Below are 26148 nucleotides of genomic sequence, written 5' to 3'. Positions count from 1 at the left end.
TTACCTTCACAATACTAACGAAGCCCTGATATTGGTGGCCTGACCTACATCCCCTCAAAGGCTAACATTCTGGATTTAAGGGTGGGCGCCAAGCCATGAACCATGCACTTGCTCCCTCATTTCCTTGAGTCAATAGCTGAAGACTCAGCCCATTACCTTTCCAAATAATCCACCAGTGTCGCTTTCAGTTCAAGCTACAGTTCATCGGCAGTGATACAGACAGTAGGCACAAAAGAACAGACATTTTATTTTTATTAGAACTTAGTCTTTGTGACAAATACAACCATGTGTCAACGTTATTTCCAATGTCTAATGAATTACTACAGGCAGACGGCAGGCACATTTTGTCACAGAGTTAACAGCTGTTTTTAAGCGACAGCAAAGGCTATATAACTGCTAACTTTCTAAAGATGTGGAAGGCTAGCACGATGGCAGGCAGAGAAATAGCACTGCTACCTTGTCAACTTTAGCAACTTCTGTGAAGGATCTCTATTAACACCAAGGGCCATGATGTTGCAGAAATGAACGCACTTTGTGAATGCTTCCCAGCTGCCCTTCTGTACATCTGTACATCAGTCAGGTTAGAACTCCCAGTGGGTTTGCACAGTACTGCTATGATAAAGCCATAAGGTAACCTATTTAACAGGGGCGTAGACCCTGTCAAAGGAACCAAGCAGCTCTGAGGTCTCCCTCCTTCAAATTACTGTTGCCAGAGATCTGTTCTTGAAAAGGGGGAAAGGGGGGGGGAGCTGCAAAGCACAGATTCACCCCCTCCTTTCCTTCCTAGCTGTGTTTTATAGGCAGCAAATGATCCCTCCAAGCTCAGATTTGCTTCCCCTGCCTACCAGCTCCATTTTATTTCGACTCCTACAAGAACGGGAAATGCCTCTCTCATCCTTAAGCTAAATATAACACTCCATAAAAGCAGATTATAAACTTTTTTTTTAAAAAAAAAAAGGGTATCATAAACCAAAGAACCAACAACCATTTCCGACATTTATGGAAGTACTAGCCAGGAGTCCAAGAACTGCACAACTTGTTCTGCATGCCCAAGGGAGCTATGGGCTTATATTTCTCAAAACCATAGCCCCACAAAGTCACATATCAAGTCACTACTTATTACTAAGCATTTATTAAGCTGTATCCCAACCAGCACCAGCCTAGTTTCTCAGCATTAACTGCAAAATAACAATAGTTGGCTATGGGTATTTCTAGCCAACTTTCCAAATGAATAGGTAGGGCCCAGATTGGTCTAGAAGGGAAGTGATTTTCTGTTGTCTAATATACAACAAGCTCCCCAGCTCAGCTCACCTCTCTTTCTTAATGTGACATGGAGACACAAGCTTTTTCTCACACATGCCTGAATGTGGAAACTCATGGGCCGTTGACGTTCATAGTTTCTACCACATCTGCATTCGTGGCAGCACTGGCCAAGATTCAAATAGGACAAAAATTAATTTGACGTAGTAAATAATTTTAGCTTTTAAGTAATTTCAAAATGCACTGTTCTTTAACAAAAAAAATATGAATGATATCCCCGTGCCTTTGTGCTTATTCAACACAATATTGGAAGTCGAGAGCAGACTTATTTCTTGAGCAGAATACTGTCTGCGTATTTTCATCTTGAATGCCCATCAGTAAGAGAAAAGAGACTTCTTCCTTTAAAAAAGAATCTAACATTCAGGGAACAGGCTGGATTATCCCTGAGGAGTTAAGTCCCCGCACTGCAAAATAAAAATAAAACCACCCCTCTCATTGCTACAATCCTACTACTGCATAGCACTTCCAAATGAAGAGGCTAGGTAAGGACCACAATTCAAAGATGCATGCATTTCAGCAATTTAAGGCTAGAGGTAGCTTAACCAGCGATTTTCCTACTCTTTCTCCAACTTTTCAGTATCATGTGATCAATGCACTTCAAAAACATCCTTTGTTTCATCCCCATTGCCTTCTTTTAGCTCTTTTCCTGCCGATCAGCATTCCCCCCCCCCCCAGCAAGATCACTATGTTGTATCTGTCGTATCTGGATGCCGTCATCGCGTGCTAAAATCTGCCAGTATGCTGCAATATCAGTTTTCAAGAAGATGCAGCCTCGTGAGTATGCAGGATTTGTCCTTCGTCTGTTCTTGATACATAACTGTGCAATTAAGGCTGCATTGCTATGGCAATATCACCGTCACGTCACATCGTCTGTCAAATTTATATATTCATTGATGCCACATCAGTCACAAAGGTTTAAGAACTCCCAGCTCTGATGTCTTTTGTAGTCATTCATAACGTTGGACTGACAGTATAATTCCTAACAGGTAACAGACATTTGCCAGGTAAGAATTTTACTTCTATGGCATTATGCTAAGGTACCGGTAACCATGACTTCCTACATACTGGGTCCCTAAAATAAATTGAAGGTAGTCAAGGCCTACTTATGCAAGCCCACAGCAAGAATCACAGACTTACAGTACCATATAGCCTCTGAATTGTGAATATTTAGGACACAGGCATTTTAATGAACCTCCATTTCCCACAAGATACAATCTGGCCATAGTTATAAGAAGGCTTCTGTTTAGCAATGCCAAATGGCAGTGATAGCAGAGGTAACTGTTTGTTCAAGGAAAAAATAGGTACTGTGTATAGAAAGGAAAATTCATTGGATGCCATGGAATTATTATTATTATTGGCTGCTCTGTATAAGAATTTTAAAAAAAAATGTTTCTTATTATATATTTTTATATGCTGGAAGCCACCCAGAGTGGCTGAGGCAACCCAATCAGATGGGCAAGGTACAAATAATAAAATTAAAAATGGTTAAGATCCAAGTAGGGGCACATAGTCTTTGGTGAGAGAACCTCCCAGCAGAGATTTAAAATCACAAAATATTCAGCAAAGGAAAGCATGGAAATATGGGCTGTTAGACCTTTAAAATATGCCCTTCTGAGTTCCAAATCTTTCCTCAGGATAGGAAAAGACTACACAATTAGACAATGGTCAAATATTTAGGAGTGTGGATAATGCCCAAACATATTAATGTTTTTAAGGACAATAATGAAAAAGTATGGAAAGAGATTCAGAGAAACACTTCCAACACTTCCAAGTTGGGAAGGATGAATTTGGGAAGAATATCAGCCATAAAGATGAATGCGCTACCAAAAATGTTATTTTTATTTCAAAGAATTCCAATGATCGGCAACACAGGATGCTTCAAGGAATGGCAAAGCGATATTATGAGATTTATCTGGCAGGGAAAGAAAGCAGGAATAAAATATAAATTACTAGTGGATTTGAAGGAAAGAGGTGGCTTCTCCTTGCCAGACTTAAGTTTATATTATGAGGCATCCTGTCTTTGCTGGTTAAAGGAATGGTTGACATTGAGTAATACGCAGGTTTTGATTTTAGAAGGACTTTTAAAAGCTAAGGAACACAAAAGTTTTACAAATCATACTATTAAGAGAAATTTGTACAAGGTTTGGGAGAAATACAAAAATTTGTTAGAAAGAAATACACCTTGGTGGCTTTCCCCACTCGAAGCGATAGCAATGAAAACTGGAAATGGGGGGGGGGGACTGGGCGACATACAGGGATTTATTAACAGAAAACGACTGGGAAATAGCTTTAAAGAGGTTTGAAGAATTAGATCGACAAGTAATTGATTGTTTATAATATTTTCAACTCATTGAAGTTTTTAAGACGGATAAAAGGATTTTTTTTTAATCAAACCTCGCAATTTGAAAGAGGGTTACTAAGGAATAATGATAAAATGATTTCCAAAATGTACAAAGTATTATTAGAATAGGAGACGAAAGACGAGCAGGTGAAACTGGGCATGATTCCCTGGGCAAGAGATATATGTCATAATACTGATATGGCTACATGGGAGAAGTTATGGAATGTAGATCTGAAGTTTACACTAAAAGAAAACTACATGATAATGATGTAGAATCTTTATTTGCTTAAGCCACTAGCCATAGCAATAGAATAAATTAAAATATACTGAAGATAGAGGTAAAAACTTAACTATCCAAAATACATTTTGGAAGTTTACATCAATAATCTAATAACAGATGATGTGTAGATGGTATTTAACTCCTAGCAGATTGGCAAAAATGTATAAATCAAAATCAAACACATGCTAGCAATATAAAGAAAAAGAGGGTATTTTTTACCATATGTGGTGGTCTTGTAAGAGAGTAAAGGTTTTCTGGGAAATGATTTATAACGAATTGAAGAAAATGTTTAAGATAACTGTCAATAAAAAAACCAAGCTTTTCTTCTAGGGATTGTAGGTACTGAGATTCCAAAAGACAAAAAATAAATTAAAAAACTCTGCTTCTTCATGTCCAGCCCTGCAGCTCCGTCAGAGAGAGGAGGGTGGGCTGCCACCCACTCTCCTGGACTGCGGCACCTGAGTACATCCCCTGTCCCTTCTTGCCAGGTGAGCCACAGGGGGCTCCCTCTGCACCCCGCACCGGCACACAGCATGTGGCGTTTCCTTATACTCCGCCACTGGGGAGTGATAGGCAACATTATGACATAGTCTTCATGTTGTGGGTTTAAAAACATACACACAAAGAAGTCCCCTTTTCAGAATTTATTAAAATAGTCCAGGGTGTCTTGGGCTACGAGCTGAAAGCTGATAGCTTACCTGTTGTGAAGGTGCCTTAATTATTATTTCCGTGCATTTTGAGTCAGCAACTAAGCGAGCCCCATAGACTGATAGGCATTTTGCATTACTGGACTTTTAGTAGAAGCCCCACTGTAAAAGTCCTTCTAACTTCTAAGGTTCCATTATGTGCACAATTGGAGTAGGTCCCTTTGAAGTCAGTAGTCCTCTCTTCTGAGCAAGCATGCATAGGATTAGGCCATTCGTCTGGTTTTCTTACTGATGTGATGTGATAAGCAATCCTATGCATATTCACTTGCCCAGTGAAATATACAAAAAATGCCGTATATTAAATGACTGCCATTGTGCTTATCTCTCTGCTTTAGTGCCCACTACCTATAGTTGCTTTTGTCCCTCTCTGCTGACCAGTTTGGGAGTTTGGAGGCTGATGCTAGAATTCTTGATCTGTAATAGATGTACATTTGTACTTTTAGATGCAGGCCATTTCAGTACAGTAGTGCCCCGCAAGACGAATGCCTCGCAAGACGGAAAACCCGCTAGACGAAAGGGTTTTCCGTTTTGGAGGTGCTTCGCAAAACGAATTTCCTATGGGCTTGCTTCGCAAGACGAAAATGTCTTGCGAGTTGCTGCGATTTTTTTTCGCTCCCCACCCCATTTTTCTAAGGCACTAAGCTGCTAATAGTCTTTTAGCAGCTAATCCGCTAATCCCGTAAGCCTTTAATAGCCGCTAATAGCCGCTAAACCGCTAATAGCGCTAATCCGCTAATGGGGTTGCTTCGCAAGACGAAAAAACCGCTAGACGAAGAGACTCACGGAACAGATTCTTTTCGTCTTGCGAGGCACCACTGTATATGGTTCATAGTAACCTGAAGGCAACTGGTTCCTTGAGCCACCATTTATATTCTGACTCCATCCCAGTCACTGTTTCCTGTCAGTAGACCTTTAGGTTCTCGTGAAAAGCAGCTCATACAAGCCTAAAGACTGCTCAGCCCAGTGCAGAACTATTAATAATAAAAATATCTACTTAGTTTTCCAAAGAACAACCTAACATTTTAAAGGTATCAATCAACATATCAATAAGGTGTTGTTCTTACCTGTACCAAATTCCATCCTATTAGGGATTCAGCAATGATGGATGTTACGGTTGTACATACTCCACCAAAAACCATTAGGTGTGTAGGTCCATATTTTATTGCATCGTAGAAGGCTTTAAGTCCCTTTGCATTGTCACACTGAAGGGGAGAAACAAAAATAGCTTAATCACTAAATGCGATTTAGTATTGGCAACATTAATATTTGATCAAAGTTAAGTATTTACCATAATAAACCACAAAGATGCAGCACAATACTCAACAAACAACAAACTTTAAAGTGTTCCTATTGGTCACTTTGAAAGGTACTGATGCAAATGGCTGTAGCTTGCCCTTCCACGTACTAAAACTGAAATCTCAACTTCACAACTAAAGGTCAACACTGCTCATTTCACTAACACGTCATACCTTGGGGGCTACTGTTTTTATTTGTTACTAGTTTTGCATATATATTTTTTGTTACTAGTTATGCCTAGGACTTGCCAATAAGAAGGTCGGCAGTTCGAATGCCCGCAATGGGGTGAGCTCCTGTTGCTCGGTCCCTGCTCCTGCCAACCTAGCAGTTCGAAAACATGTCAAAGTGCAAGTAGATAAATAGGTACCGCTCTGGCGGGAAGGTAAATGGCATTTCAGTGTGCTGCTCTGGTTCACCAGAAGAGGCTTTGTCATGCTGGCCACATGACCCGGAAGCTGAATGCCGGCTCCCTCTGCCAATAAAGCGAGATGAGCGCCGCTACTCCAGAGTCGGTCACAACTGGACCTAATGGTCAGGGGTCCTTTTTATGTATTTTTTTATTTTTATATTGTAAACTACCCTGCGATCCTCTGATTAAGGGTGCCATAGAAATTTGATGAGTAAATAAATTAAACAAATGAACAGGCAGAGAATAGGCACATAAAAAGCCAAGTTCTATACGATCAATTTAATTGTGTGACCAGAATCCATCAAAATAAACCACACACCCACACCCCAAGTTTTCCTCCACTGCTGGTTTCCATAGCACTTTCAACGTTGCTTCAGGCTGAAGCTAGTTTTCATTAATGATATTTTGTAAGGACACTCTCACTCTTTTGCTGTAACAGTTCTTATGTTGTGTCTGTAGCTGGGTGAGGTGTTTAGGCATAAAATGCAAAATAATGCCCCAGGCTCCTTTGGGGCATCATCTCACTATCAACGGAGAAGAATGACCAAACTGCAATGGACACAGGAGCCATCACCAATATAGCCACAACTCCTTCCTGCACAGACTTTACCTTCGTCCATAGCCCATACAAGGAGAAGAAAAGAGCAACCCTCTGCCCTCAAAACCCTTAACCCAAACGTTACAGCTGAACTACATCTCAGGCAAAAGATCTTGAAGTTAGGAAGCTGCAGGTAGCTAGCTGAAAATTTAAAATGTCATCATTTTAACAGAATACAGAAAACTTTCTTTAGGCCAGGTGCAGATAGGATTCCAAAAAGACTGTACTCCTTTACAGTGCAGACTGCACTAATTTCAGCACTGATAAAGTTAAGCACCATTATTCTGGTTCCAATATGAGCTCAGGACAATTTATATCCACCTGACGGTGTCAGAAGCTGACAGATCTGGTGCAGCCACTCATTGAAAAATGCACTTAATGCAGAAGGATTATCCAACCATGCTTTAATGACTGCAAGAGCCACTACTTCGTGTTCTGTGCTACCAATATATGAGTTTCTTCACACATTGCTTCTCCTGAATCATATTCCAGAGATTTAAGCACACACTTAAAACATAAAGATGATCAACAGGTGCTGGAAAACAATGTGAGTCATTCATGCACATACATCAGAGAACTAAGAGTGGCTGCAACTCTCTTTTGTGTGTCGGCTCAGCAATAAATCTGTAATGTGTGGAATAGCCCCACGTGGAATGAAAAATTAAATATACCCAACCTAAAACAGTTGTAGTCGTAGCAATGCTCACATCCATGTAGCTCGATGTTGCATAAACACAAGGGGATGCAAAACAGTGGTACCTTGGTTTACAACCATAAGCTGTTCTGGAGGTCTGTTTGTAAACCAAAACAGGTTGTAACCCAAGGCGTGCTTTCGCCAATGGGGCTTCCCAAAAAAAATTTGTTCGTAATCCAAAAAAAAAAAACGGGCTGTAATCCAAAAAAAGCTTGCAGACCGGGACACACACTTCCGGGTTAGACGTGTTTGCAATCCAAAATGTATGCACCATATAACACCGGTCTTGAAAGACCTAGATTGGCTCCCAGTACGTTTCCGAGCACAATTCAAAGTGTTGGTGCTGACCTTTAAAGCCCTAAACGGTCTCGGTCCAGTATACCTGAAGGAGCGTCTCCACCCCCATTGTTCTACCCGGACACTGAGGTCCAGCTCCGAGGGCCTTCTGGCGGTTCCCTCACTGCGAGAAGCCAAGTTACAGGGAACCAGGCAGAGGGCCTTCTCGGTAGTGGCGCCCTCCCTGTGGAACGCCCTCCCACCAGATGTCAAAGAGAACAACAACTACCAGACTTTTAGAAGACATCTGAAGGCAGCCCTGTTTAGGGAAGCTTTTAATGTTTGATGTATCACAGTATTTTAATATTCTTTTGGAAGCCGCCCAGAGTGGCTGGGGAAACCCAGCCAGATGGGCGGGGTATAAATTATTATTATTATTATTATTATTATTATTATGCAAACCAAGATACCACTGTACAGTGGCACCTCTGGTTGCAAACGGGATCCGGAGCCCCGTTTGCATCATGAGCAGAACGCAACCCGCGTCTGCCGCGATTTGCCGCTTCTGCGCACGCGTGTGACGTCATCCTAAGCATCTGCACATGCGCAAGCAGCAAAACCCGGATGTAACCTGTACTTCCGGGTCGCCGCAGGATGCAACCTGAAAAGACATAACCTGAACCGAACGTAACAAGAGGTATGACTGCATTACATTTTCAAAGTGTATGTGAAGAAGTTTGTAAACAAGTGTTTCCATACTGTTTCCAACATTTGTTTCAGAATTTGCAATTCTGGATACGCTTCCGTGAAAGAAAGCCCCACTTATCACATGCACAGTTTCTTACTGAAACAGTGCACTAAACGGTTTCATGCTTCCAGCTGCATGCTTAAATGTTTTCTGACCATTTAGTTTTAGTTTAGCTTTTGACTGGCACTATGTTATGTTATGGTCCAGGGCACCATGATGTCCACAGGCACCATGTTGGCGACCCCTGCCTTTGGTCCTGGGTGAAAGGATAGGATATATACCGTATTTTTCGCCCCATAGGACGCACCGGCCCATAGGATGCACCAAGTTTTTTGGGGGGGAAATAAAGGGAAAAAAATTATTTCCCCCCCCCCAGGCGCTTGTAGGGCCAGCAGCGGGGAGAAGAGCTCTTCTCCCCGCAGCCCGCCTTCAGACCAGGTCCGGGGACAGCAGGAAGACGTGCTGCGCCTCCCCGCTGTCCCCGGAGCTTGCGGGGCAGGCGGCGGGGTCTCCCCGCCGTCAGCCTCCAAACCACTTCGGGAGACAGCAGGATGGCGGCATTCCGCCTCCCTCTGTCCCCCGACCTTGTGGGGCTGGCGCTGGGGCTCTCCTGAAGCCTGCATTTGCCCCATAGGACGCACACACATTTCCCCTTCATTTTTGGAGGGCAAAAAGTGCATCCTATAGGGCGAAAAATACGGTATGTAATAAATTGAGACATACGCTCTTATGAATATTCAATATATGAAGGATCTATGCCCCATCACATATCCAATATTGTCAGCTCTGGGTGCAGCTCTTTGGGGGTCTCACATGTGGAGGTTGTCCAGAGCTTGGTTACCTGCAACCCTTTCAACGATAAATGCTGAGGAATGAACCTGGGGTCTTCTGTATCCAAAGTCTGCATTCTGCTTCTCCATATTAGCAGCATAATCCAGGCCTCTCCATCCAGACTTTGGGAGTCTCCCTAGACCAGGGGTAAGCAACCTAAGGCTTGGGGGCCAGATGCGGCCCAATCGTCTTCTCAATCTGGCCTGCGGACGGTCTGGGAATCAGCGTGTTTTTACATGAGTAGAATGTGTGCTTTTATTTAAAATGCATCTCTGGGTTATTTGTGGGGCATAGGAATTCATTCATTCCCCCCCCCCCAAAAAAATAGTCCAGCTCACCACATGGTCTGAGGGTCAGTGAACTGGCCCATGGCTGAAAAAGGTTGCTGACCCCTACCCTAGGCCATGCCTCTCCACAGGCCAAACCCCTCCTTTTTTATTTCCGATATATAACAACAATTACACAAAAAAAGGATACAAAAACAAAATCCCAACTTATACCTCCCCACTCCAGGAAGGTTCGGTCTACTCAAGTTTGCCAAAGTTCAAAATTAAATGGGATATCAGCTCCGCCCAAGGAATGACAGATTAACAGCAACAACCAGGGAAAAGAAACACGTAACATCTTACAAGGACAGGGAAAACCACCACCGACAGAATAATTGCCACACACAGGAAGAACAAGGATATAGCTCGAGTTCCTCACTTGTGGCTTTAATGTGTCAACACAAACAAAAGATTTTAATATAGCAGTTGTTGTATAAAGGATTATTACGATGACCGGAATGTAATGGAAATTAGTAAGATTTTGTAAAGCAGAAATAAAGAAAATAATCAAATCAGGTGGTTGCCATTCTTCAGGGTTATCAGTAGGATGCTCTATTTCAACAAAATAATCTACAGTGTTTGCATTATTCAATGCATGCAATCTCTTTGTTAATTTTCTGATACAGCGATGGACCACACATACTCTAGCCCCTTCCGAGATTCTGTGCCATTGGTAAGAGTGCTGCTACTAAAATAAAAGCAATTAATTCTTTATAACAAAGGTAAAAATTTCCCTTCTTTAAAAACCCAAACTTGGGGTACATTCCACATGTTGACCTGTAATATAGCTTATTCCTGAAAATATCCTCTTTACAAGGGCTTTATATGCACAAGACATCCACCACACGCAGATATACTATGGCAGTCTCTACAGCACAATAGTGGGGTGGTTTTCTTAATATGGCTACTTAATTAATATGGAGGATTCCCTGGAAAAGACCCTGATGTTGGGAAAGCTTGAGGGCACAATGAGAAGGGGACGGCAGGGGACCAAATGGTTGGATAGCGTTCTCGAAGCTACCAGCATGAGTTTGACCAAACTGTGGGTGGCAGTGGAAGACAGGAGTGCCTGGCGTGCTCTGGTCCATGGGGTCACGAAGAGTCAGACACGACTAAACAACTAAACAACAACAAATATGGAGGATGGAGAGCAGGTGGTGTAGAAGAAACAGCTGGCTTTAGCACGGCTGAAATGTAGTCTACTTTACAAATGTAAGAGACACACCTAGTGTTCTGCTCACTTTTCACCCACCCCAGGCACACAGATTGTGGAAGGTTAAAGAGGTGACTCTCTCCTTAACCAGAGCCCAAAACAAGTATCAAATAAACCAAACATCATATTCCATCTCATCCAAAATATTTCTTACCACTCTATATGATTTGATAACATAGTGAATAAGTAACAAAAAAATTAAATTAATGTGTCTAATTAAATCAGTCATCTCACTTTAGTGGTCCAATCTCCATTAGTTTTAGGTTGTCCTCTTCCAAGAGGACAGGATTCCTGTGCCTTTAACATCTGTGCAGATGAGGGGATTTCAGAAAGTGCAGCTAGCATGTCAAGCTATAACTGCTGAAAGTCTCTCTTCTGTACAACTATTAAATGCGCAGGAACCCTGCGCAGGCCAGCCTAATTACAACCTGCGATGTCAAAAGGAACCGCATTGTTGTGATTCACAAAATAATATGTTCAGAATTGTCTCTGTCTCTCTCTCCCCACCCCCACCCCCCACAGACCGTTTACCTCAGGAGAGGCCAGCTGGCCAGGGAGATCAGATGTTTCATATTCAGCAATTACACTAATGCTCTTGCTTAAGCCATATCCATTCACAGAAAAGAGGACAACGTGAATATGTCAGATTATTCAGATTAAATAGGCAAATAAGTAGGGACTTCTCTTTGAATTTAAAACAGTGCTATTTCCCACATTAGATACTGTGACAACCATATTAACAAGTTCAAAGCAGACACATTAGCAAGGGAAAAGTGTTTTCCCTGTATCTCTTGTGAAAGTGTTTGAAGTAAATTAACACATATTTGCATCTTACCATTCTTAATTAAGCCAATGCTTCAACTATCTTTACCAACACCTTAGGGGTGGTCTCTACATCAGCACAGCAGTATTTCTCCCTGACAAGACAACTAAAGGGGGGGAAACAACTCACTCAACTCCTCATACTTCCATAGACTGGCGCAGATGCAACATAAATAATTCCTTAACCATGGTTAAGGAATCAAATACTAGGGAGGATTGCAGGCTCCATTCACCTGCCCCATCCTAAAGAAATTATGCCGCCAGCATTAGCCGCATTTAAGAGGATTGTGTCAACAGCAAAATTGGTGCTGTGTAGTGTTCATTCTTAACTATGCTGGCACAACTAGGATTAAGAGGGGTGTGTCAACCCTTGGTTAGCACTATGTAGACTTCACTCTTAACTATGTTTTAACCAGCATCAAGTCTTACTTTCAAAGTAACCCTGGTTAGCATTTACCATGGTTGATGTCAAGGCCTGCGGCTGGAGGGAGGAGAGGATACATGAAAGACAGGAGACAAACTGGGGAAATCGTTGAGTTCACCATGCTTGTTCCCAGTCCCTTTACCTGTGGTTTTAAGATGAACCATGTTAAATCTGCACTGGCCATATGATAATTCATTTACTCCAAAACAGGACAGGAACTACTCTACCTTCTTCCAATACAACATTCCTAGTTATGTTCACTCCAGAAGCAGCCTAGTTCCTGGACACGAGGTCACATTACATTTTAGAATAAAGTTCTGCTGATGTATTGTTTCAGACTCTAGCAAGAAATTTTGGGCAGTGGAAACCAATAATATAATGGGTATCCTCTGATAGATATGGCCTCCTTATTTATTTAAGTAAGTCATAAAACAATGCCTCTCTGTTAGAGGCAAATTGGAGGGGGGGCATATTTCTCAAAAACAAAGAGCAAGAATCCACAGCTCTTATCATCTCACCAAGGCCCCTTGCTGTCCCATAAACTTTCAGGACATAAGACAGAGGACATACCTGAGGGCTGCCAATCATTGTTAAATGCAAGCCTTAAAAGTCTGCCTCTGCCCCTTGATATTTCTGCTGTTTCTTAGCTTTGCAGATTAATTGCTTAAATGAAAAATAGGAATAACTGTTTCTCATTTAGATCAAGTAGATATTGTTCTTCACTGGATTTCTACAACTCCCAGCTCAACACTTACTTTCTTTTTCAAACCTAATTCTAAATTTCAATCTCTACCTTCAGTCTCACAGTAATGATAATGGGACTACTGATTGCTATCACTGAGCGCCAGGAACCCTCAAAAGGAAAATATCTGGCCTCTGTGAATAGTGGATCTTGATAAGGATTGTTCAAAGCAAATAAGTGTCTTCTTGTTCCGTTACCTATTTTAGCGACAATAACTATTTAATTGTCAATGAGAGACACCATAAACATAAGAAATCTGATCTAGAAGCTACTGAAGTGAACAACTATAGTCTGCCTGTGGGGTTTTGCCATAGAAGTGTTCTAATATGTACAAATCAATGGTGGAGGACATGGCCCAAACCAGAGGCTCTAAATTAAGTCTTCAAAGCAGGATTGGTCAAACAGGCAACCCACAACCCAGTGGCCCTACAAAATCTATGTTTTCACACTAAACCAACAACAACAACTCCACTCAGCAACTGAGCTAACATTGTAAGAACACTGTAAGAACATAATCAAGGAGAGATCAAAGCATGAATGAATAAAGCCACTGTAAAAAGCATCAAAACTTTACAACCATCCCAAGCACAGCCATTGTCGGCCTAAATAGGGAGGCCTAGGAGCCTCCCAATTTGTGGATGGTGAATCTCTGGCTTGGCAGGTTATCCCGCCCACCTTTGCAGCTGGCTGTGGGAAATCCCCAGTGACTGGCCACAAAATGAAGAGGCCTTTCTTCTGTGAGGCTTGACGGGCCGCAACCACAGCCCAACCTTATACTGGGTAAGCGGCCATTATAGTCCTGCAGCAAGTAATTTTCAGTACAATTCACATTATGCCTTAGTACCCTACAAAAGGCCCCAAGCTGTTGTTGTTTTAAACATTCTCAAATAGGTTGTAGCAATTATGAACATAGTTGGTCTATTCTACCAATGTTTGTATGTATCGCTTCTTGCTAAGTTTTTCTTTTGGAGAAAGTCGCCATTTAGAAGCTACTAATTGACTGTTGCCAATTTATGTTTCAGTGAGTGAGTGTGCTTTCGATTTTTTAAATAACATGGGGGGGCTTTTAATCTCCACCATGATAGTCCTACAGCACATTCTAAATACAACAACCAACGCCCCCCAAAAAACACAGATCTTCCCCAATTCATTTACATCCTCACCCTGAGATGAATTCTAATTCTGACAAAGCTCTTTTTTTTTTCACATACTGAACAGTGAAGAAAACCACAAGAACCAACATATTTCATTTAATCCATAAGATATGAATGCTGCTCAGTATGTAAAGCCAGGATGTGTTGGGATCCAGTGTGTGTAATTTGTGATGCTTAATCCATCCCCCCAAAAAACAAAAAAACAACAACCCCAAAAAATCTCCTAGAATATGACTATAATCCAAGAACTGTTGCACTACTGTTGCAAGAGACTGGCAGGTGGCTGAATGAATGGCTAACTGTCAAATTGCATTATTTCCAAAGAAGAGCAGAGCTGGGAGCAAGGTACTTTATTTATATACAGACACAGGAGATTCAGAACTAGTGGGGTTTGATCGGCCATGTCAGCAGACATTCTACTTCATCCCACTAGTCCAGAATAGTGGTCTGATAAGGATGGAGAAGTCCACCCAAAGTTTAAGTGACTATCTGCAGAGAGCCCAACTGGAAATAAAAGGGCAGCCTCAATCCAAAATCAAGGCCAGAGGGTGGAACAACCAAAAGAAACCAGCTAGTGTGTTGAAAAGGGGGCAGAAGCAGCAGCTGTGCTGGAAGTTTGAGCCAGGCAAAGGACATCTAGGCTTGGGGAGCCTAAGAGAAGCCAAAAGCGGGAATCACTGGCTGGAGCTGAGGTGGTATGTGGAGGAAAGCAACCGAACACAAAACAAAGTACTACCCCCTTCGCATCTAAAATGGTTAGAAATAGCAACAGTCCATTTAGGTTTGGAATCTTAATGCACACATTTTTTTCAGGCATCGCAGACTCTTATCGAGGTGGCACAGAACAACCTGGAACGCATCCTGCTGGTATTTAGTACATAATAATTTACACTGGGGGACTCGGGTGGCGCTGTGGGCTAAACCACAGAGCCTAGGACATGCCGATCAGAAGGTTGGCGGTTCGAATCCCCGTGACGGGGTGAGCTCCAGTTGCTCGGTCCCTGCTCCTGCCAACCTAGCAGTTCGAAAGCACGTCAAAGTGCAAGTAGATAAATAGGTACCGCTCCAGCAGGAAGGTAAACGGCATTTCCGTGCGCTGCTCTGGTTTGCCAGAAGCGGCTTAGTCATGCTGGCCACATGACCCGGAAGCTGTATGCCGGCTCCCTCGGCCAATAAAGCGAGATGAGCGCCGCAACCCCAGAGTCGGTCACGACTGGACCTAACGGTCAGGGGTCCCTTTACCTTTTAATTTACACTGGATACAATACTTCACTTGGAATTAGGGACCCTAACCTAAAGCAAATTCATTCTGACAGTATAATTGGCACAGGTCAATGCTCACCATGTGATATGGTCCAGTTTGCTCCTCTGATATAAAGATTCGGGAAAATGTCTGTCTTGTACATTGTTATCTGAGGGATCAGTGGAACTGAGCTTTAATCATAGAAATCATAGAATCTTACAGGCATCTTCCATTTAAAATGAATTTGATTGTGATTTGTAGAATGTAAAATCTTATTCCTACTAGCACACTCAACAAAAACTGATTAATATGTATGATTTAAATGTACACAGCACTATGCTGTCCCAGAAGGCATAGAAAATAGAAACAGAAGCAGAGTAAGAAGGAAATTTAACATGGTAATGTACAGGATTAATCTCAGGGAAGAAATATTGGTAAGTTTTCAATATTCCCAAATGTCAGAAAAATATCATCAATTATAATTAAAACATAGGATAATGTCATCATAAAATAAATTATAGACATTTAAAATGCTCCTCCAAAACAGTAATAACATATTGGCCAAATTAGGAACAAAGAGGCTGTCTATAGCAGCTCTCATAAAAGTGATTACTAAAGCAAGTATTTTTTCAAAATTATGTGAAACATCAGTACAAAACAAATGAGTGGGGTGAAAATGGATTTTCATGTAAACCCACATAATGCTGCAACTCAGAATGGGCTCATCATGGGGAATCTTGAGAGAAACAACATCTAATGAGATCAATACCAAATGCTCATCAATTACTTGGCCTTATCTTTAAGAAATAACTTAAGTTTTGGGGCTACTTTATGCTGAACGGAAACAGTATTATGCATTAAATCCCTTTTTCTATCTCACTACTTTACAAACCTGTGGAGTACTAAAGGGCACAATAAATTAAATGGAACAAACTTTCAAGCAAGTGTTCTTAAAGCTTGTTGCTGCTGAACAAAGAATGAGGCTATCTGAAAAGACATAGGAAGGGGATAAGATATGGGCTGGGCTGGGCGGAGACTCTCCTACCTCTGGGCTGAGATAGAAAGGAAAAAGAAAGCATTTGCGTACCTTCTCGCTTCTGAAAAGGATTGCCCTTGCCTTTGGTACCTTTGGCTATGATGCCATGGCCAGGAAGTCATCCTTTTCAAAGGTGGGTGGGTGGGGGGAGAGACTTTCTGTTCTTCATCAGGCAATGTTGTTTTCACCTGCCTTGCCCCACCCTCCAGCCCTGGAAGCCTTTCCCAGACCAAGACATTAAGAGCAGCAGAAGCAGCTGGGAACAGAGGAGTTCAGGGGGTGGGTGGGTAGATAGATAGATAGAAATAGATGATAGATAGATGATAGATATAGATAGATGATAGATAGATAGATAGATAGATAGATGATAGATAGATAGATAGATAGATGATAGATAGATGATAGATAGATAGATGATAGATAGATATTTGTGTGTCCTTGTTTCTCAGTTTGATCCTTTTTATATGGTTTTGCATGTGTTGTGGTATTTTATGCATTGTGGTTTGTTATTATTTTTATCAATTATAGACTGGTAATTCTTGTGGTTGTGCAAACTGTTTAATTATTAAGTGCAAACTGTTTAATTATTATTTGCTGATATTTTAATTTTACTGTTTAACTATTAGATTCCAATGGATTATTGAGTATTGCTTTATTTGATATCAGTTGTTCATTTTAAAGTTATTGTGACTTTTTATATTGGATCAGATTGTTACCATTGATGTTTGATTGTGTTTTTATATGTGTTGGAAGCCACCCAGAGTGGCTGGGGCAACCCACCTAGATGTGCGGGGTATTAAAAAAAAAATGTTACTATTATTATTGTTATTAAAGAGACATCCAATATAGAGAGAGGGTGGTGGTACGCTAAACACAGCTTCCTGCCTGAGTGCCTTGGACTTTTTATTGAGCTCCAATTTTACTGTGAGGGTTGTTCTACAGAGCATAGTATCCAGCCATCCCCGCCTGTGATACTCATTTCTTGAAGCAACGTACTTTTCAGTTCAAACAGGAGTCAGTAATAGACAGGAGATGGTCAGTTTTTTCATCAACTGATTTCATAACTATACCTTCAATTTAGTCTAATCTTTTGGGAGGGAACAGTAGAAAATCATATAATGTTAACATAATTACACAAAGTGATTCCAACATTAAGCCATTTCTGCCAAAGTGTTTTTCCTGCTTTGATTATTTGCATACTTTTGCATTAACAGAATTGCAAAACACAAGTTCTGGGACCTTATTTTGCATTTACAGACGAGACATTAGAAGAGGCTTGGGAAATATTGAAGAGTGCAATCTTGTTAGTGTTTACTTGGAAGTACTTGGAAGAGAATACTCCCTGAAAAAGACCCTGATGTTGGGAAAGATTGAGGGCACAAGGAGAAGGGGACGACAGAGGACGAGATGGTTGGATAGTGTTCTCGAAGCTACAAACGTGAGTCTGACCAAACTGCGGGAGGCAGTGGAAGACAGGAGTGCCTGGCGTGCTCCGGTCCATGGGGTCACGAAGAGTCGGACACAACTAAACGACTAAACAACAACAACAACAACAACACTTCCCATTGAGATCACTCATTACATTCAAATCTGGCCAGCATTTGATAAAAAACAGTAAAATGTGATGGTCCCAGAATCATAGAGTTGGAAGGGACACCAAGTCCAACCCTCTACACAGTGCCAGAATCACAGCTGAACAATCCCTGACAGATGGCCATCCAACCTCTGATTTGACTGTTTATCCTCAAGACTCGAGGCCTAATCACACTTAACTTGGAGAAAGCCCCATTGAACTAAATGGGTCTTACCAGTTCTTACCCAGGCCTACTGATACGTAGGCCCTATTGAATACAATGATGCTTACTCCCAGGTAAGAGGGGTTAATGTAGCAGGGTTATGCACTGAATCCACGTACTATATTATAACAATAGCAAGTTGGTTAAGTTACCTGCTAGAAGTTTATCACGTACAGTTTGGTTTACGAACTTAATCTGTTCCTGAAATCCACTGTTAAACCAAATCGCCTCTTAAACCAAGGCACGCTTTCCCTAATGAGGCCTCCTGCTGCCAGTACCCTTCCACCATTCGGCTTCCATTTGTAGACCGAGGTAAAGTTCACAAACCAGAACACTACTTCCGGTTTTGCAGAGTTCGTAAACCGAATAGTTCGTTAACAGGGCTGTTCGTAAACCAAGGTACCACCGTACTGCCAGAAGTCAATAAAATAAATAAAAGGCAGCTTTTATGAGCCCATGGTATTCATCAATAGAAAAGGCTGCCTGGTGCACCTCTGTGGAACTAACTTACTTGCCTTCTTTCAGTTACTTAATTATGCTATATCTTTCCACTGTGTGACTGGACTATTTACTGTGCGATCCTATGCATACCTAATCAGAAGCAAGCCCCATTGAGTTGCATGGAGCTTAATTTCAGGCAAGTGTGCATAGGATTGCAGGCTCAATCTCTCCTGCATTACTGCTGGTATACAGTGGTCTTTCTAGCATCCCATTCAGTAGGCTTGTTCAAAAGAGTAAATTGCACGGATACACAGGGAGTAGTAGGCAGGCTTCTTTGAAGGGTGGGTAGCAATCCTTACTTCTTCACACTCTGAAAGAACTTTTCGGGTACAAGAATGGTGCGTCCTGTTTTGATTCGAGGAAAACATGCCTCAGAAAACAATATTTGGGCAGCACTGTGACACTGGAAAGACGACCACATGAAAACCACAATTCCCTGTTTCACAGTGTTGAACTAACTTTAAATGGGCATTTGACAATTAGCAGGAATATACAAATTTATTTCACACACACACACACACACACACAAAATGTGGCTGCTCCATGAATGATACTTTATCATTGCAACTCTCCAGTTCAGGCAAGAACACATTAAGCTAATAATCCTCTGTCATACTTACTCTGGGAACTTAATGTCAGAATGTACTAACCTAACTGTAAATATATTTTGTGATGCAAATAATGATGAAGGGGGGAGGGACCCAACTGGCAAGTTACTTTTTATGCACAGTTCAGGAAAACATAAAAATGTTGCACTGAAAAGTCGGGCTTTAAACTGATTTGCCCCATGACCTATTTAAATAAGCTTCTAATTGCTTTATTCTCAATTTAATTTGATAACTGATTACTAAGACCAAAGATGCTTGCTATTTCCTCAACAATTCTGATTAAGTTTTATGCCTTTCACACTCTACGTAGATGAAAAAGATGAAATAAAAGAGTTTTCTTAATTTAAAAAAAACAATGTGAACGAAAGAAACACACACACACACACACAAACAAAACCCAACTGATTCTGTGCCCTGATGCAGCTAGTGCAGGATGTATACTATGACAATGAGGAGCTGAAAGCTGATTCAGACGTCTCTGAGGGGTATCTCCTGGCTTGGATTGCCAACTCAGAGCAATGAGCTAGGGGCATGTCACTGGGAGGTCTTTAGGCAACAGCAGCTGTGGGTTTTGGGTCTGCATGCAGTTCACTGCGAAGAATGGTAAACGGTGTTTCCGTGCGCTGCTTTGGCTTCGCCAGAAGCGGCTTAGTCATGCTGGCCACATGACCCGGAAGCTGTCTGCGGACAAACGCCGGCTCCCTCGGCCTATAGAGCGAGATGAGCGCCGCAACCCCAGAGTTGTCCGCAACTGGACTTAACGGTCAGGGGTTCCTTTACCTTTTTATACATAAAAATAAGCTAGGCTTCTTCCTGACATGGTAGTTTTCTATGTGCAGGGAATCCCTTTTATGTATAGAAGAATTCAATCAGGTAAACCCTCACCTTCATCCTCAAGTAGCACAGCCCAAACACAGGACTCAGTTCAGTAGAGAAAGAAGGTAAAGTAAAAAGCAAGCAGACATCACAATCTTGTCACATGTTAATAAATGAGCAAAACACAACTGGCAGCACTATCCAGCTAATTAACTATTTATAAAGCTTATTAATTGCTATTCCATTCTATTAAAGCACACAAAGCAATTTTCAATTAAATACACATAAGAACAAATAATGAAAACACTGAAAGCTAGCCATAAAAAAATGCTGAGAAAATATCGCTGCTCAGAGCACAATGCATTCCTTAATAAGGTGGGGGGCAGGGGGCTGTCAGAAAAACAGAAAACGGCAGAGAAGGGCCAGCCATGCTTCCCCGGGAAAAGGAAATCCAATGGGTAGGGGCTGCCACTGTAAAGACTCTGCATCACATTCTGACCAGAAAATAAAGGAAAAGAGAGCAAGCCTCTCTAGGATGAGCTGATAAGGCAGAATACTTGGGAGCAGATGCTCACTAATGTAAGAAGCAGAGTATTGGATTGGCCTTGGAAGTTAACAGGAAGCCAAGGCAGTTATGACCATAATCCTATACACTCTTACTGGGAGTAAGGCCCATTGTACTCAACCGGGCTTAATTCTGAGTAGGCATGCATAGGATTCCACTGTGTTTCAGACTACTGTAAAGCTGACAATACAGTAGAATCATTGGACTTTGGACCAATGCAAGTGGAATGCTTAACACATGTCTATCACATTAAAAGTGTATGTCCTTTCCTCTCCTTAATATGTAACAGAATATGCCCGGTGGCACCAATAGCCAGTAATGTGGAACAGGAACGGAGACACATAGCAGTGCTTCTCAAGCTATCTGATATGGGGGTCAGCAACTTCCCACCCCACCAACATGCCTGGGACTCATCCCGTATTTGGTTCCTGAAGCATCCCACCCAACCTGAGCTGTGGTGAAGTTACCAGGCGCCACTAGCCGGTGGATTGTGGATTGGCACCAGTCCATGGACCACCACTTTTGAGTCACACTGACATACAGGACACAACAGCATTAGGATACAAGCACATTTTTTTCCTAAACTCAATACTTTACAGAGGAGTGTGCAGGAACTGTTTTCAGAGGCAGGTGTGTATTCATCATCACGTCAAGTTTTGCTATGTTGCTACATAAAACTAGTGCTTACTTACCTTGTCCTCCCTATTTTTTCGTAATTTTTATTACCTGCCCCACACTTCACACCTTTTAAATTAGACAACAGGTCCAATTAAGCCTATGCAAATATATACTGGGGAACATACAAGCTCCTTGGAAAATGTTAACCTTTTAAAAATGTGCTTGGTATAAACATGATACCTGAAAAGCTTCTTGTGAAATTCACCCTACAAATAAGATTAACTGTTAACGCCATAACAAAGGAGTGCCCTAAATACTATTTAAATAGTCTTCTAAATAGGCATCTTGTCCGTGGAAGCAGTTATGCTTCAAAGTTCTTGAAACTGCTCCATATAATGAGTGTCCCCCCCCCCAAAAGATGGGGAAATAGTCCATGTTTTGTACAAAAGAAATATTGCTGGATAGAAAGCAAATCTCTCAGCTCACTGTTCAAAGGTACCAGAGAGTTTTCGCTCAACAATCACATGCTTCTGTCTTATTTTCAAGTAGTCTTTGGAATCTCAGTAGTTTGGGCTTCTTTCCCTCACTGTCAACCAGGTTGCATCTATCTGTGGTGGGTCTGTCTAAGATCAGGTACTCCCTAAAAGTGTTTTTTTCTTTCGTTTCGTTTCATTTCGTTGCAAATGCTACTACACAATAAAGGTCTGTGGGAGTTAATGAATCCTCTCCCCAAGTGGTAAATGCAAAATTTGGAAAGTTTGCAAAGAGGATTAGTTAGGCATGTCACCTCTTGTCCAGGCACTGTCCTGACTTCCACCCAAAACAAGATATCAGAGGCTCTTACTTGCATGTATCAGAATCACATTCTTCCATCTGCGCAAATGTTTCAGTTTGACTAGTGGGACGTTCTCCCCTCTCCTCCCCCTGTGTGATGTTCTGGGGGTTCTCCAGATCCCCCATAGCATAGGAGTGCACAGGGGAAGAGAGGGGAAAAGTCCCATTGCACTAGCTGGACATGTTGCACAGGCACACCTACTTAGATGAATTTGCTCCTTTATGTTCATGGCAGGCATTTTGCGACTGGCACCCTTAGAACTCCTTCAAAATTCAAAATGTGCCCACGTGCCCAAAGAGGCTGGAATCGACTATGTTAAGGATAGCAAAACAGATATTTCATAGTGAACCCTTATATAAGTGTGTGGTGGTGGTGTCATGATATTTTAGTTGTGTCCCCTATAATCATAGAATCATAGAGTTGGAAGAGACCACAAGGGCCATCGAGTCCAACCCCCTGCCAAGCAGGAAACACCATCAGAGCACTCCTGACATATGGTTGTCAAGTAGCAGCTCAGCATAAGAGAATACAACAACCATGGACTGCCAGGGGCAAGATGAAATGGAGGAAACAGCGCTGGTCAGCAGAAAGACAGGCAGGTTTAGGAAGGAATATGGCCGGGACAACTGAGACTAGACAGATGGGGAACAGGCTTGGGAAAGGATCTAAATGAAGGCTGAGGACAGGGTAAAGGAGGCCAAACAAACAGTCCAGTACGTATTGGCAGTCCAGCAACTGTCAATACAAGCTGCTGTCTAACCTTACCAGCTGCATGTTCCTGCTTCCTTTTATACGTGCTGCTGATAGACTTTGCCCCTTCCTCAAAAAAAATAGGGATCCTCCAGTGCCCTTAGATGAGCCTGCATCATGAACACACTTCAAAAGCATTTCCTGATCATATTCTCGGGGGGGGGGGGCTGTAATTAAGAGTCGGCTTTCTTCCTACTTCTATATTCAGAGATTGACACCTCCAGCAGATTCGGCACCATTAAACCCGATAGAATTTTATCATTCGCTCCAAAGCGTTCAGGTCAAATCTGTGGGCGGAGGATTTGACATAGGGTTTTCTCAAAGAGCAGAACATTTAACTTCTCTGCAAGTAAAATCCCTGGTTTTTAATCAGAAAAATTAGTCATGGCACCTATTTACCTCACAGCAAGAAAATGTTAACATTTGCTTATTAATGCTTTTGAAGCGTGTTCAGGGTATAAGAAAACACTTTAAATGCTAATGTTTGGTCTGTTGCTGCACTGAACTGTTGCCACTGCGGAACTGTGCATTCTTGCTTAAGCAGTTTTTAGAAATCAAAGAACCGGTTGATTTTTTTATTTCTGAGAATAATCCATTTGTTTTATTTATAATTTATATACTGTCTTTCTTCCCAACAAGGGTTTCCATGTTTGCTCCATGTATAAGCCTTCTGTTAAGAATAACATTAAAATGGGGAAAGGGTATGACAGAGTTAATAACTGTAAGGCACCACTCCACAAGACTGGCGAGCTTAAGTGCACGTAATGAGCCCAGAACTATCATCTTTAAACGAGGTCAATTGCGACAGCAAAAAAAGGCCACCATCCAAGAAGCCTTTGCACATTTCAGCAAAGTAAACTGGTGAATTGCCTCCACCGCTTATTCATCTGCTCTCTCACATCAGCCATGACAACCAAGGTTTTGAATTCTAATGGCGATTTCATTTGGCAGTGAGGGCCAATTCACATTTTAGATGGGAAGTATTTTTGCTGCATATGCATCAGCATTCACAGTGACAAACATCAGCAAAGCACAACATTGTGATGTGGATTTGTAAATACAATAGTCAGTGTGGTGTAGTGGACAAAATGTTGGAAGACCTAAGTTCCAACTTCACTTGCACACTTCACTGGGAGACCTTGGGCCAGTTACTGTCTTTTAGCCTGAACTACCTCACAGGCTAAGGGACGCGGGTGGCGCTGTGGGTTAAACCACACAGCCTAGGGCTTGCCAATCAGAAGGTCGGCAGTTCGAATCCCCGCGACGGAGTGAGCTCCCGTTGTCCTGCCAACCTAGCAGTTCAAAAGCACGTCAAAGTGCAAGTAGATAAATAGGTACCGCTCCGGCGGGAAGGTAAACGGCATAAGCGGTTTACTCATTCTGGCCACATGACCCAGAAGCTGTCTGCGGACAAACGCCGGCTCCCTCGGCCTATAGAGCGAGATGAGCGCGCAACCCCAGAGTTGGTCACGGCTGGACCTAATGGTCAGAGGTCCCTTTACCTTTACCTCACAGGCTTGGTGTGAGGGTGAAATTTATTTGGCACTGGGTGCATGGAGAAAAGACAGGATTCCAAATCCAATGGAAAATAAAATAAAACAGACATGGGGAACACACACTGGGATTCCCAAACCAACTGGAGGCTCTCCACTGCGTGTTTACAGACACCCAGCTACATTTTACACTCTGCTGTCTACATCAGTATATACATAGCAACCACCCATAGTTTTAGTATAAACCTCATATGCTCCAATCTGAAAATCCTTTGGCAACGGCAGAGTAGGGTAGGCGGGGCTTAGCGACTGAAATGTCATTTGCAAATATGTGAGGGTCGTTGTTCATACCTGATGCCTATCTCCTCTTGACCTGATGAGTCTGTGCCTGTCCTTGCCCAGGGGACTCACACCAGAGCTTTGTTGTGGGGAGGGGGAGGGGCCGAGTGTTTTCGGGCAAGTGGAGCAGGAAGGTGACTTTTGGACAGCGTGTTGAGTTGGGTGTTGATGCCGCTGGTCCCAGTGCCATCAAGACATTTCTTGTAGATGACAGGGAATCTAGGAAAGCAGCGAGTAACATGGATATCAGTCTGATTGGCAGGCTGGGATTCCTTCGCTTTCTCCCCACCTCCCCTTGTGTTAATGCATTGCAGGGCACACGTCTATTCTAGGCACACTGAACAGCCTTAGTAATGGATATGTTTAACTCGCATGAACTCAGGCTGAGCTGAACAGCTTGTTGAGTCTGTATTGCTGAGAGATCACATCTCTTGAAGGACAGAGGTGTGCTTTATCCCTTAACGGTTTTACACACTGACCACCTAAGTGTTAGTACTGAATAAGGTGGGGGAGGAGAGATTTGAAAAGAAATGTGCCGTTTAAAATATGTATTTATGGCATACGGTGGTCCATATACCTGAACTTCTAACTTATAGCACTTCGTATCACAACCTAAGAGACACAATGGTTTGATTTTCTAGTGTGTTGTACTACTGACTATGTAGATCTGTTGTGCCATTTTGTCATGGAATAATATATGTGACAATGCTCTTGGTTCCTTTTTCCCATCAGGATTTTGGAAAATCCTAGAAGGTTTGTACAGTATATAGAATATAGCTAATAGTTCTGCAGCAGCTTAAATACTTAACAAATTTATTGCAGCAGTAGTTTTTGTGGATCAGAACTCACTTCGTCAGAATATAATGGTCAAGTTCACAGTAGGACAGTTCAGCTGCAGTTAACATAACTCCGGGGAAATATTGGAGATTTTCTAAAAATTAGTGGTATCAGGAGAAAAGCTGTCCTTCCAACAGCCTGGGAGGCTGCTTCCACACAAGATGTTTAGTGCAGAATTGTCATGCTTCAGTCATTCACATTTTATGGGGCATCCAATTATCACCATCCAGCATTATCCCTGTGGTTCTTGTGTCTTTTCTCAGACTGCAGGAAGCCTGAGTTTTTTTTCAGAAAAAATGGAAGGGTAGCAGTCTCCATAGGTGTAAATGCCTCTAGCACTACTCTGACATATTTTTAAAATGTCAGAGTTTCCATGTAGGCAGTGACATATCAGGACAGTTAACTTATTACAGCTTACCACACATTCATTATAATTTTTATCATGGGTGCCATTTTATTACTCTAAAATGCACCAAAACAGTCTTTTGTCCATATACATATTTAAAATTAAAATTAAATGCCTCATAATA

At 42.0% G+C, this 26148-nt stretch overlaps 1 protein-coding gene across 1 annotated transcript in view; it reads right to left on the bottom strand.

The window, feature by feature from the left end:
* Positions 1-26148, bottom strand: part of GABBR2 (gamma-aminobutyric acid type B receptor subunit 2) — a 294647-nt gene that overhangs the window by 251757 nt on the left and 16742 nt on the right. Inside the window, exon 2 of the mRNA XM_083449337.1 lies at positions 5713-5850. Within this exon, the coding sequence (XP_083305463.1) occupies positions 5713-5850 (138 nt within the window). The remainder of the gene's footprint in view (positions 1-5712; positions 5851-26148) is intronic.

Source organism: Podarcis tiliguerta (genome assembly GCF_965153285.1).
Source record: "Podarcis tiliguerta genome assembly, chromosome: 7".
In the NCBI taxonomy this organism is placed as follows: domain Eukaryota; kingdom Metazoa; phylum Chordata; class Lepidosauria; order Squamata; family Lacertidae; genus Podarcis; species Podarcis tiliguerta.
The sequence above is the reverse complement of the archived record's forward strand: the minus strand, read 5'-3'. Positions and strand labels throughout refer to the sequence as shown.